Below are 12888 nucleotides of genomic sequence, written 5' to 3'. Positions count from 1 at the left end.
CTCTTTTACCAGCTGATGTTCTAATTCATAATAATTGCAGTTGCAATTATTGTTTGCAAAGAGCAAATTGCCTATCATCATATTACTACTCAATTATGCATTAGGGAAAGCTGATAACATACCGAAGATTTTGAAGTATTTAAGTAAATTTCCTGCATTCGGAACTGCTTTTCGTTTCGGCATTTTTCACAAAATACCGCCAAATTTGACAAACAGGATAGGTTCACAAAAAGCCAATGTAGACGTCCTTGAAAATGAAATTCGTGGAATTCACATTCAGTACTGAAATGATTATAAAAAGAGATTAATGATATAATGGACATTTTTTGTAGCCTAAATCAACAACAATGGTGACAAAGGAGGGAAATATTCAAAACATGGGTTGGCTTAAAAAAAGGCCAGACGTGAATCGGATCGTTAAAGCGGGATTAGTTTGAATCAAATATTTTTATAAACTCGTATTGCACAACACCATTGCATAAATTCATAAGTTATTTGACTCAAAAATTGGAAAATGATACATTACTTCAGTTATGTTCGGATTTACTTCGGCAAATGCCGGAAACATTCCAACACTCCAGAAATTACGATTCATGGGAATGCAAAACCACTTAAACAAGCACGGATTCAGAAGAAACATATTGATAAACCTTAGATAAATCACTTCAAAATGCTTTGGAATAACTGTCGAATCGCTTAATAAATATCAGAAAATCGACACATCAAATGCAAATAGAGAATGGCACCTTGCATAGAGCTTTTTGACGTTTAATCGGCGCACACTACTGCACCATTTAAATCGAACGAGTGCGAGCAAGAGGGAAACAGATTAGTGGGAAAACAAACCGCCGATTCATCCATGCGTGCTAGATAGAGAAAGACGATTTAACGTCAAAAAGGTCTATAGCACAGCATAAGCCACCGAACAAAGAAAAACCTCGAGAAAAACTGCATCTCTTTCTATGCAAAACGCGGGTCACATGACAAAAAGAGATAGCCATACAGCCACCATCTTCACCACTCACTGTCATTATCAAGATAAATATAAGCGAAGGGAAGTTAAGGAGGCTTAGAGGGGATAGGAATCATGCTTTTGCATTCTAAAAGGAAATACATCAATCAATGGGTAAAACAACCAGTTCTATACACGGGGCTATGTAAAAACTGGATAAAACTGGACAATAATTGAAAAAACTGGAAGATTTTAAGATTTAACTGTTTGACTGGATGTTGTAAAAAAAACTGGAAGAATCCAGTTTAAACTGGAATATTGACATCACTGGCGTAATGGAAGTGTTTCTTATTCAAATCAATTCTGCCATCTGCCGGTCAACAGTTTAAACACCTTACATATTTGTTAGCAAATACATAAACCTCACCTCTGTTCGAGTACACTGCAGTCGATACTTTTTCTCAGGGACCGAGGCTGATTTTTCTATCAGTGTTACTACTTCTTCGATACAAATTACACGGCCAATGAGATGTCACGAAGTCTGAGTAAATTTTCCTGAGTTTTTCCAGGAAAAAATCCCGAATATGAGAAAAGTCATGATTGGATTCAATCAGTCTATTCGTACTACTTCTAGACTAAGTAAAATTTTCGTCAATTTTCCTCATCTTCCGGCAGATTTTAGAGGTTTTCTACAGGCAAATTTACTCATCGCTGAGTTGCTACACTTTTTGCAATTTATCAGTAAACTAAACTCAAATTTGGGTTAATCTCATTGGCCGTGTACTCCGCCCTTTAAACACTAGAAAGATGCTTTACGGATTTCTCTGAAGATCAAAACAAACATTGGTTACTATTATCATCTAATGTGATCTTTATTAACCAGTGAAACTCCGCACTGCTACCGCTAAAAATGAGCCTCATAATGTCTACTAGGAAAACCATAATTCTCCCTCTCCCTCCTTTCAACTGGAATGATGCAATACTCGCTACCTCAAGTCTCGTAAAGTTACCTGTTTCACCTTTACCCTTCCGCGTGCTTAAATCTTTGGCAACCCAGCGGCGATAGAGCTCTCAATACCCAGGTGATCCTTTCCGCGCAGAATCTTGAAGAATCCATTATCGCCCCAGTCGCTGTTCCACGAGTTGGCAATCAGCCAGTATTTGGTTCCCTCCTCCACACCCCAGCCGACCATACGGATCGCATGACCGCCGAGCATCTTGCCCGTCACGTGCTGGTAGACACCTTCCTTGTAGTTCAGCAGATCCTCGTAAACCGTGAAGGCAGCCTCCACCGGACCATTGGTCATAATTTCCTTCTGAATCTGCTGTTCGTGGCTGCCAATCGAGTAGGACGACTTTCCGTACCGCTTATCCTTGGCGTAGGGGACATTGTAGCTGGCTTGGCACTTCTTGACACACTTCGGAGTCTTACCGCCTTCACCCTCGCACGATGGACGCGTTCCATTGACGTGATGTTCACACGGTGCAATTGCGTACGGTTGGCAACCCTGATCCGATCCGAACGGACCGCCACTGACCAGTCCCTTGCGGACCCAGTAGCTCCAGGCGGCGCCCGGGAATCCACCATTGCATCCAAAACCGCACGTGTGACAGCAAGCTACCAAGTCTTCAGCAGAAACGCGGAAGTGGACCTTCCCTTCGGAGTGAATGCAGATACGATCGGACATGGCTTCCACGGCTCCGAACGCCCAGCATGATCCACAGGATCCCTGATCGCGGATCTCCCCAATGGTGGGGCAATTCGGCCATTGCTCACGTGAGTCGAAGTTCTCCGGGAGGTCCTCGTCGTCCTCGATTTCGTGCACGTATAGTGGAGGCTTGAACTTGTCCGCATCCTTGTGGACTCCCATCAGCCCACGGATGAAGCTCATGGACGTTTCCGGGGAAAAGTTAGGACCCGCTCGCCAGGTCGTCGCCTTGCTGTTGATCTGTTCGATGAACTTTTCCGACAGCGGATGTAAGCGCTGCCTCTGGGCTTGGGCATGATCGGTGGCGAGCAGTAGTGCCACGGCTGCTACCGCGAGCAGATATTGCTTCATTGTTTCTCTTTGTTTTAATTCTGGAAGGTGACGAAAGAAGAAATAAATCAATGTGGGTCAGGTCAGAATTGATTATTGTTTGCGAAGGGAAACTGTATGACGATGATGCTTGCGCCACGCGCGTATGTTGGCAGAATTCCATCGGAAATAAAGAACGAAAACAATCTGGTTGCTGATAAGGCGCAGGTCAATATGTTTACTACTAATGCAGCGTTCTATCACAGACAAACAGACGTAACTCTTTGAAAAACTTGTTCTTGAAAACATAGTATCTCGAAACATATAACCTCAGTAACGACATCTCTCTGGCTTCTCGCGGAAAACAAGCTTGCTCACTAACTCGTAAACAATATTGCATAAAAGTTCTATAGAATGTATAGAAACGTCAAAGTGATCCGATGCCAGCGCTGCGGCGAGTAGTTCGCGGAACTGATAATATTCAACTCAACCGTTAAATGCATGAACGAAGATACACAATGAAGAGTTACGTCTGTTTGTCTGTGGTTCTATGCTGCAAGTCGCACGCCGCCGGGAACTTTTCGTCACTATCAAGTATTTTACGTCTGTTAAGGATTATCTTACTTAATGACTTTTCCCTTGGCACGCGTAGGTATACTAAAATCCAAGTGCTGTGACCTCCAGTTGGAGCGTTCTGAAGAGGATTTCGTTGCGAATTTTAAAATAAATTCCGATGGGTAACCGAATGGAGGCAAATTCTTAAAAAATCTCGAATGGATAAGCAGTTTTCAAGGTGATAAACAGTAACATTGCAAAAAAAAATGAATTTATGAATCGACCTTCTCCAGATTTGTATGAAACTTTACGTATTTGTTTGTTATGAGCAATATTTCACATTTTTGCTAAAAATCGGCCATTTTGGATTTAGTAAAATTTTCAAAATGGTGTCCTTGACATTAAAAAAAAAACTTGTGGCATGTAAACGGCATTTCTGATCGTAATGACGTCTGAGAGACGTTGTAGAGAAAAATAATGTCTTTATGTTGTAATGCTTTTTTTTAAATTTACTTTTAGTAAAAATGTTAAAATCCCAAATATTTCAAAATATTCTTGCCCGATTTTTGATTTTTTTTTTCAAAAAAAAGTTTATGAAAATTTAAAACTTTCGAAATGTTGAAAACCATTGGAACTTAATAAAACAGCAAAAAAGGTTATCTTCCATTTATTCCACTTAATTAATTTTGGTATCCATGACAGATACGTATTTCGACTACAATGTGCAGTCGTCATCAGTGTCATTCCCACAAAAGAACTTATCAAAATCTAACCCCCTTAAGTACTCATCCCTAGCTAAAAAAGTCAAGATCACAGGTATAAAAATGAAAGTACAATGTGTTGAATCGGAACCTACCTAACTAATAAAAACCAAAGATTTAAGTAAACTAAAGGAGAAAAATCTATTCAACTCTCTAATAAGGGAGCATCCATAAATGACGTAGCATATTTTTGATCAATTTTAGACCCCTCCTCCCCCCCTCGTAGCGTATTTGGCTATATCCAATACATGGCCGGTCACAAGTTCTGAAACCCCCACCTCCCCCCTCAAATGCTACGTCATTTATGCATGTTCCCTAAGGAAAATCCCCAAGATGAGTACTTAAGGGGGTTTAGTCATGGACACCAAAATAATTAAGTGGAATTAAATGGAAGATAACCTTTTTTTTGTGTGTGTGTATGTGTGTATTCAATCTAACCCCCACTGGCCGGCAGTGGTATTATGGAAGAAATTTGCTTACAACAATCCTTGATGTAATAATTTAAAGCAAGTTTAGTCCGGGAGTTAGAAAGCGATAGCTCTACTGCAGATTCAGCAACCCATTTCAGAATGCCTGGTAATTCACGTCCATTCCGAGGTTACTTTCACATACAATAAGCCCCGCATGTAAACACTACCGTTATCATATGAATAATGGTACTGCAAACACACTTCCAGATTTCAAAATGAAATGGAAGATAACCTTTTTTGCTGTTTTATTTAGCATTCCGCTAACAAACCAATTTCATTACTTCACATTGGAACTTGAAAACTGACGAACTGCTTTTGACTTCTAAGAAGGCCCCTGAACTTCTGAGTAGACTGTTTTATAAATCTGAAATATTGAACATGAACACCTCCGGCCGATATTTTTAAAAGTACAGTACCCGTTCAATTTTGGCAACAAAAGCACAAAAGCGTGCCGAAATCGAACGAAGTAAAAAATAAAAACCGGATTGACCTAATTTTTTTGCATGTTGCCAAAATCGAGCGGGTATTGTAGCGGTGACGGCATGTGAAGACATCTTGTCGAAATAGTTCGACAGTGAGCATTCTCTTCATCGATTTTCACTTTGCATTGGCTATCAAAAGCAACAGCAGACGCACCGAGAAACGCAAATTCTAGCGAGTTATTAACAAAAGAGAAAATCGACGAAGAGAATCGATCATCGCGTTTACGCCCTTATGCATGCTCACTGCCGAATTGATGATTTTTTTCTTAATGCACCTAGCATTAGGGTTTCCCAAAATAGCGTTTTATCATAAAACCTGGGGGCTCACCCTCAAAATGATAACTTATCGCAAATTCGTTTATTACCGAAGTTGGAACCAGTTCACACTGGTACACTTCGGAAATTTCGAATTATAATGTGTTAATAGGCCTTTTTAATAGAAACTAAACGATCGATTCAACCTCTGGTGGTGAATAGGAGAACGTCAAAAAGAGTGTTGTGAGCATAAATTTTTGCCTTGAGACTAGGAAGTGGAACACTTTTTCACTAAATCTACAGTTGAAAAAGTTAATTCTGTATCGGTTTTGCAAAGATCCTGCTGATGTTGTGGAACATTTTTGTTGAGAAAAATTGAAAATTAGAAAAGTGCCTTAGTGGTTATAATCTTCCGGATTTCTTGTGTGTACTTGTTAAGGTGCAAATCAGTTCAGATTTGTGGAAAATCGTACAATAAGACAATGACCGATGGAAATTAGCAAGATTTTGAATGAAAAATGCTGTTATTTGCGTTGGGGAAAATACTTATTCTGATGTAAACAAACGGTTTGGTTGACGTTTTTTCTCGAACTCGCGTGGCGCACTCTACGTTGGTGGCGTATTAGTTTGCCATTTTCAACTAGTCCGTCAATTTCCGGCAAGCGCTTCCAATAATTTGATATTACGTACACGCAAAATTCAGCAGGTTTGTAGTTCTGTGTCAAAATTTCAGCTCAATTGATCATAACAAAACATAGTTGCAACTAGAAACACTGGAATAAGAGACCAACGGAGACACTGTTATGATTCCAATCGAACTGTCAAAAGCGGTGTTTACAAATGGTTTGCTTCAATTAGGGAGGAGTATTAACATCGTTTAACAATCACTCATGAACTCGCTCGTCGGTGCATTGGCGAAGTCACTCGCAATCAGTTACAAATGCAAGTAATGCCAGGATTGCTTTGATGTTTATCTTGTTGCCAAATTCATGTTTTTTTTCTCCGCTGGTCTCTTATTCCAGTGTTTCTAGTTGCAACTAGTAATCCTATATACACGGCGAATGAGAACGACCCAAATTTGAGTTTACGTCACTCATAATCGCCAAAAGTGTAGGAACTCAGCGATCATGTCTCATGTTTTCCCAGGTTTTTCCAGGATTTTCCAGAGAAAAATTCCCGAATTTGAGAAAAGTAAAGATTGGATTCACTCACCCTAATAAAAAATAACCATAAACGAACGATAACCCAAATCATTGAACTATTCCACAAATGGTTTGGATGATACCCAGAACACGTCGTTAAGCAAATTAACCATACATTTTTTATTAGGGCAGTCTATTGGTACTTCTCCGAGACTGAATAAAATTTTCGTCAATTTCCTCATTTTCTGGCAGATTTTTTAGGTTTTCCACAGGAAACCATGAGACATATTTACTCATCGCTGAGTTCCTGCACTTTTGGCAATTATGAGTGAACTAAACTCAAATTTGGGTCGTTCTCATTCGCCGTGTATAGAGATTCGCGGAAGCGGCCATCTTTAGCCAATCGAGCAGCGAGAACTGTCAAAATGTGAGCCAAACCAGAGTCGTTGATAGAGATGCGCAAGGAAAAATTTCTGTCAAAACAGCAGCACGGTTTTTGAGGGATCTTTTGGCAATTTCACTGGCAACCATGTTTCTTCGAGTGCACAGTGGTCCAGAATGCAGATTTAAGTGGAATCAGTGTTGGCAAAATCATCAATCAAATAATATTTTTCCGCTCTCATACGCTCTCAATATCACGCGTGATATTGGAACAAAATATCATGCTTGATTTTGATTTTACAAGCTCCTTTGATATTGCGAGACTATTCACAACGTCCAAAAATCAAGCTGAGAGCTGACTCGACACAAAAATGATTCCGTTTCACATCGTTTTCTTAGAAAGAGAAAGTATAGTTTGCTATCTCTTTTTACTCTTCACGGATAGCAGACACGAAGAGACTGCTGCCAGCCCGTTATGGAAGCTTCGGTTGTGTTCAAGTGTAAAGCAAAAATCAGTTTGGTGAGATTTGCAGCTAATGAGTTTTGTTAGCTTGATATTCCAAGCTGCGATATCACAGCTTGCAAAATCAACCGCAGCTGTTTGCTTGTTGATTTTTGTCCACGAAAATCCAGCGTGATCTTGGGCATTGGTGAGATTTGATTTTTTGATATTTTTCCAACACTGGGTGGAATGATGTGTTTTGAGCCTGAAATTGAAACTTTAGACTAAAAGTCTCTTCTACAAAGTTGTTCCTTATAGTTAGGTTCCCATTTTTATGACAATGAATTCTAGGGTGGTCCTTATTATCATTAAAATCAAAAATCTAACTTTTTTGTTTGAATAAATTAAGATGTACATTCTTCGACAAAGTTATATCTAAGCATATTCAAGCAACTTTTATTTAGAGCGATTTAGAGCTATTTTCTTAAATTGAGTTAGGGTGTCTCTAAAATAAAAGTTGTTTTGCTCTAGTTTTCTTATTTAAAATTTCTCAGCAAAGATGTCTTCAAATAACTTTTAGATCTTTAGAAGGCGCACATTTTTGCTGCACAAAACTTGTCAATATCTTTTGCCGATCACGAGTTATTGACGTTTTTCTACTAAAAATATGCCCTTTTCCAATGTTAATATCTCTGGTTGTGGCAATAAAAAAAAGTTTTTACGGCATTTGAAAGGGCGTATGTTATTCTCAATATTATGGAAAATGGGAGGTATGTTATTTTTTTTTAAACTCGTATAAAATCAATTTGAATGTATTCATATATTTTACTATACATGGGTATATATATTTATTTATTTATTGGAAGAGATACAGAGAACAAATTTCACTATAAAACATTCGTTTTAAAATTCTGGCTTTCATGAGAAATTTGAAATTAAAAAGTTAGTGCTAAAAAACAATTTTTTTTCCAGTCAACTCCGAAAAACTACTTTTTAACAAAACAGCAAAAAAAGGTTATCTTCCATTTAATTCCACTTAATTTTGGTATCCATGACAGATACGTATTTCGACTACAATGTGCAGTCTTCATCAGTGTCATTCCCACTAAAGAACTTACCAAAATCTAACCCCCTTAAGTACTCATCCCCTAGGTAAAAAGTCAAGATCATAGGTATAAAAATGAAACTACAATGTGTTGAATCGGAACCTACCTAACTAATAAAAACCAAAGTTTTAAGTAAGCTAAAGGAGAAAAATCTATAAGGGGGTTAGATTTTGGTAAGCTCTTTAGTGGGAATGACACTGATGAAGACTGCACATTGTAGTCGAAATACGTATCTGTCATGGATACCAAAATTAAGTGGAATTAAATGGAAGATAACCTTTCTTTTGCTGTTTTATTTAGCATTCCGCTAACAACCCAATTTCATTACTTCATTACTTTTTAACTCCACTAATTACAATTGAAATTTCGTAATTGTACATGAATTATATTTTCATTAATTGGATAGATAATTGTATTTACCGTCAGTACTACTTCAAAAGCAGGGCTGGTAGCGCTGATGCGATATAATAGTAGTGACTTTAGTGACTAAAATTACGGAAATAGTGACCAAATAGTGACTTGTAAATACTAAATAAGTAACCATTTATATGGTAACATAGAAATTCAAATACGGTTTGATATCGAAATAAACTTTTTATGTCATGGAACTCAGTATCAAATTTCATAAATTCCTCTAACTTAATCGAATCTCACAACGGAAACCCCTGTGAAGAGCATTTGAAGTGATTTGAATAATTTACTTTTGCTTGCGTTATACATGATGACTAGCAAATAGTAATTCCCATTTTTATGATCTTGAATTTGATTCTGCGTTCGAAATCTCTAAATAGTTGATATATATAGGTAGATAACTTTGATATTTTGCTATGAAATTTTCACAGAATTTCTTCAGAATGATCTCAAGAACTTTTTTAGAATAATTCCCCTTCTCTTAAACTTAGAAGCAAATAAGCTTTTACTAACTAAAGTGGACATTTTATACGATAGATGAGGAGATGAAAGTAAAGAGTTGATAGTTCCAGTGTAATGGCAGTGTAAAATTTGTATATAGAAAGTAGAAAGCGAACAAAGGATAATTTTGAGGAAGGTACGAATAGGGTAGAGCATCTCCTTTACCAAGCTCATCCATTAATGAGGGATGGTGAGGGGTGTTTCCCCCTGCCACAACTGGCAAAAGGGATGATCACCGATTTGCTCATGTACCTCTGATGTGCGGAAACAGTTTATTGATTGTTTCACGCTCAAGTCGCCATCTGACGTAAACAACTACCCGATTCGTACCTTCCTCAAAATTGTCCTTCGCTCGCTTTCTACTTTGATAAACAATTTTCACACTGCCGTACTATAACGGAACTATCAACTCTATAATTGAATCTCCTCCTCGGTCGTATAAAATCTCCATTTGAAGTCTGATATTTGACGTTAAGCATCTCCGACTATGTAAATCGTTAAATTAACGCATGAAGTAATAACAGATGATTAGTTAAAGTAGATTATTTTCGATTTTTTATTGATTCTTCTAGAAACTCCCTGAAGGATCCTTCCATAAATTCATCCTTAGAATTTCCATGCAATTAACCCCAGAAATTTCATAAATTTCTGCTTTGAATAATCTTGGACTTCTCCCTTGCATTCAATTGGAAATTCAATTCATATTCTCCTTAGATTTCCCATAGTATTTCCTCAGAATTTTCAAAACAAAAATCTATCACAAACTTTGAAACTCTTCTCAGAATTCCTTCCTCAAAATTCGATTCCATTTGAATTCTTCTCGGAATTTATTTCGAACTCTTTAGAATTCTCTTGAAAGTATCGTCAGAAATCACCCCAGAATTCTTTTAGAACTATCCGCAGAGACCATCTTTGGAGTTCACGGGATTTTCATGGAATTTTCATCAGAGCCATTTCAGAACTAATTTTGAATTCTTATTATAATTAGACCTAGAATCCTCATCCAATTATCATAGAATTCTTCTCAGAACTCTCGTTAAAATGCACTCTCAATTACATTAGAATTATTTCCAAAATTGTTTCGGAGCTGAATGTTGAGTCTCTATTAATTTAAACAGTAATCAAAAGCGACGCCCGTATGTGTTAAGCCAAGTTTTACTATATAGGTAAACCTGGTTTAAGATTTAAGCGGATATGAAGAAATCGGTCCTCAGAACAGTTAATTTTACATGAGACTTTCGTAGTCTGTACTTTGGTATTTTTCTCTGATATATCTTGGTGTATGCCCTGGAATCCTTTAAAATTCTCTTTTAAATCGAAATTGAAGGCATTTCCCAATAGTTTTCCTGGTGTTCTTACGTTTTGCGGTTCACTGGTCACCCTGGTTAAAATTTTCAATTTTTTAACAGATGTTTATATTTTGTTAAAACTACTGTAGACTTTCTTAGTGCCAAGTACTCAATTTAAACATGTTGCGAAAAAGTGACTTTAGTGACTATTTTTAGGGAAATAGTGACTTTTAGGTGTAAAAAGTGACTTTTTAGTGACTGGCTTCAAAAAAGTGACCAAGTCACTAAAAAGTGACCTGCTACCAGCCCTGCAAAAGGCATTAATTACTGTGAGTACTTTTGATTGCATTTTAACTTCAACCCACCGGTTCTTTGTATTGCGTGCCCCTCCGACCACCCTGACGTTTGCAAACACCAAAGAAGGAAATTTTTAAGCACAAAAACTTCTCCGACAACACTAAATGTCGAAATATTGAAACAAATGTACTAGCACATTTATGTAAATTTGTCATTAGAGTGGTTCTATGAAAACCATCTTTGCCAATAACTTTTTCCGTAAAAATATTTTTTTTGTTTGCCCCAACCTGAGATATAAACATTTGAAAAGGGAAAGGGCATATTCTAGTAGAAAAACGTCAAACTCTTGATCGGCGATACATTGACAGCTTTGTGCAGCAAAAATTTACGCCTTCTAAAGATCTAAAAGTTATTTGAAGACACCTTTGCTGAGAAATTTGAAATAAGAAAAACAGAGCAAACAACTGTTTTTTTAGAGACACCCTGATTCAATTCAAGGAAATAGCTCTAAATCGGTCAATTTAAGAGATACAAATAAGTTTATAAAGAAAGTTGCTTGAAATTAGCTCAGCTATAACTTTGCCGAAGAATGTATAACTTAATTGATTCAAACAAAAAAGTTAGGTTTTTCTATTTTAATGATAATAAGAACCACCCTAGAATTCATTGTCATAAAAATGAGGACTTAGCTATAAGGAACAACTTTGTACAGGAGACTTTTAGTCTAAAGTTTCAATTTCAGGCTCAAAACATATCATTCCACCTAAATCTGCATTCTGGACCACTGTGCATTGATATCTCAAATTTGGTGTATATCAAGCCTATCGTACGCCGACCGCCAAGTGTAGTTATCTGCACTCATTATTTTCAAATCACTAGTAGGCATTTGTTTTTGTGTAGCTTTCATCGAAACACAAAAATGACAAATTTAACGATTTGAACCAGCATTGATTTTGAATTCTGGGTAAACATGTTCTGGCTTACTAACATGTAGTATTCGGTTATTTATAAATTTATCTAAAGCATTTGTTTTCATATAGAAGAAAGTTTTGTTATGCATAATTTGAAAGTTTCACTTAAAATTCGTCACATTCATCTACCGTCACTGTCAACGAACCTAACATTATTTTTCAGCCTCCACTCGCTCACAGCGTAGTTATTATTACCTCTTATGAAGGTGCGAAAAAAAAAGCCAACACGTCACAACTTTCCATTTTATTCCATTTTGTCCTTCTCGTTGTTGTTGGGAATGGGAAGCAGCGTTAATCAGTCGTGTTTATATGTTTACTTATTGCAAGTGATAAACACTCTGCCTCAATGCTGTAATGGAGGCCATCATACCAAAAGTAAATAAGGTCAATCATTGCTGCGGAATTCTCCCAGATCGAGTTCAGCTGTTTTCCAGCAATGCACTTCTACATGCGGGTCAATGTAAACATTGATTATTAATTTTTTTTTTCTTTGTTCATTTGGTGGAAGATGAGAATTTTTTTGTTTTGATTGCCTCAGAATATACACCCAAATGCTGATTTTGAAAACAGTTTTAATCGAAACGTATTAAACACCGGTGATGAGTCACCACAATTTTCATGTTTTGTGCGCAGTAGAGTTTCATAAGCCACTTTTCACTCGAATGTTCGATCACAGAATTACTGTTGAAACACTTGCCGAGAAAGTTCACTATTTACTGATTCAACTTTAAATTGAACAATTTGAATAAACGAGGAGCACAAAGAAAATCGTACTTACCTCAGCTGCAACTCGGTGAATAATGATTATTGATTCGAAAAACGTATACCTTAGCTTTTCAGCTGACTTCCTTGCAT

The 12888-nt window shown here is 37.2% G+C and overlaps 1 protein-coding gene across 1 annotated transcript; it reads right to left on the bottom strand.

The window, feature by feature from the left end:
* Positions 1 to 1805: 1805 nt before the first annotated feature.
* On the bottom strand, positions 1806 to 12888 carry LOC135702176 (cathepsin B-like). The gene is made up of 2 exons (XM_065223201.1): positions 12812 to 12888; positions 1806 to 3032 (listed from the first exon to the last, which is right to left on the bottom strand). Exon 2 carries the CDS (start codon positions 3010 to 3012, stop codon positions 1990 to 1992), a length of 1023 nt encoding a protein of 340 aa, XP_065079273.1. The 5' UTR covers positions 3013 to 3032; positions 12812 to 12888; the 3' UTR covers positions 1806 to 1989.

This window comes from Ochlerotatus camptorhynchus, unplaced genomic scaffold (assembly GCF_037179485.1).
Source record: "Ochlerotatus camptorhynchus isolate MF236.1 unplaced genomic scaffold, CSIRO-AGI_Acam_v1.1 ptg000185l, whole genome shotgun sequence".
Classification (NCBI taxonomy): domain Eukaryota; kingdom Metazoa; phylum Arthropoda; class Insecta; order Diptera; family Culicidae; genus Ochlerotatus; species Ochlerotatus camptorhynchus.
Note: the sequence above shows the minus strand (reverse complement) of the source record. Positions and strands in the feature narration are given on the sequence as shown.

Excerpts from the sequence above, each read along its gene's own strand:
- LOC135702176 (XM_065223201.1), bottom strand. The coding sequence starts at position 3,012 with ATGAAGCAATATCTGCTCGCGGTAGCAGCCGTGGCACTACTGCTCGCC.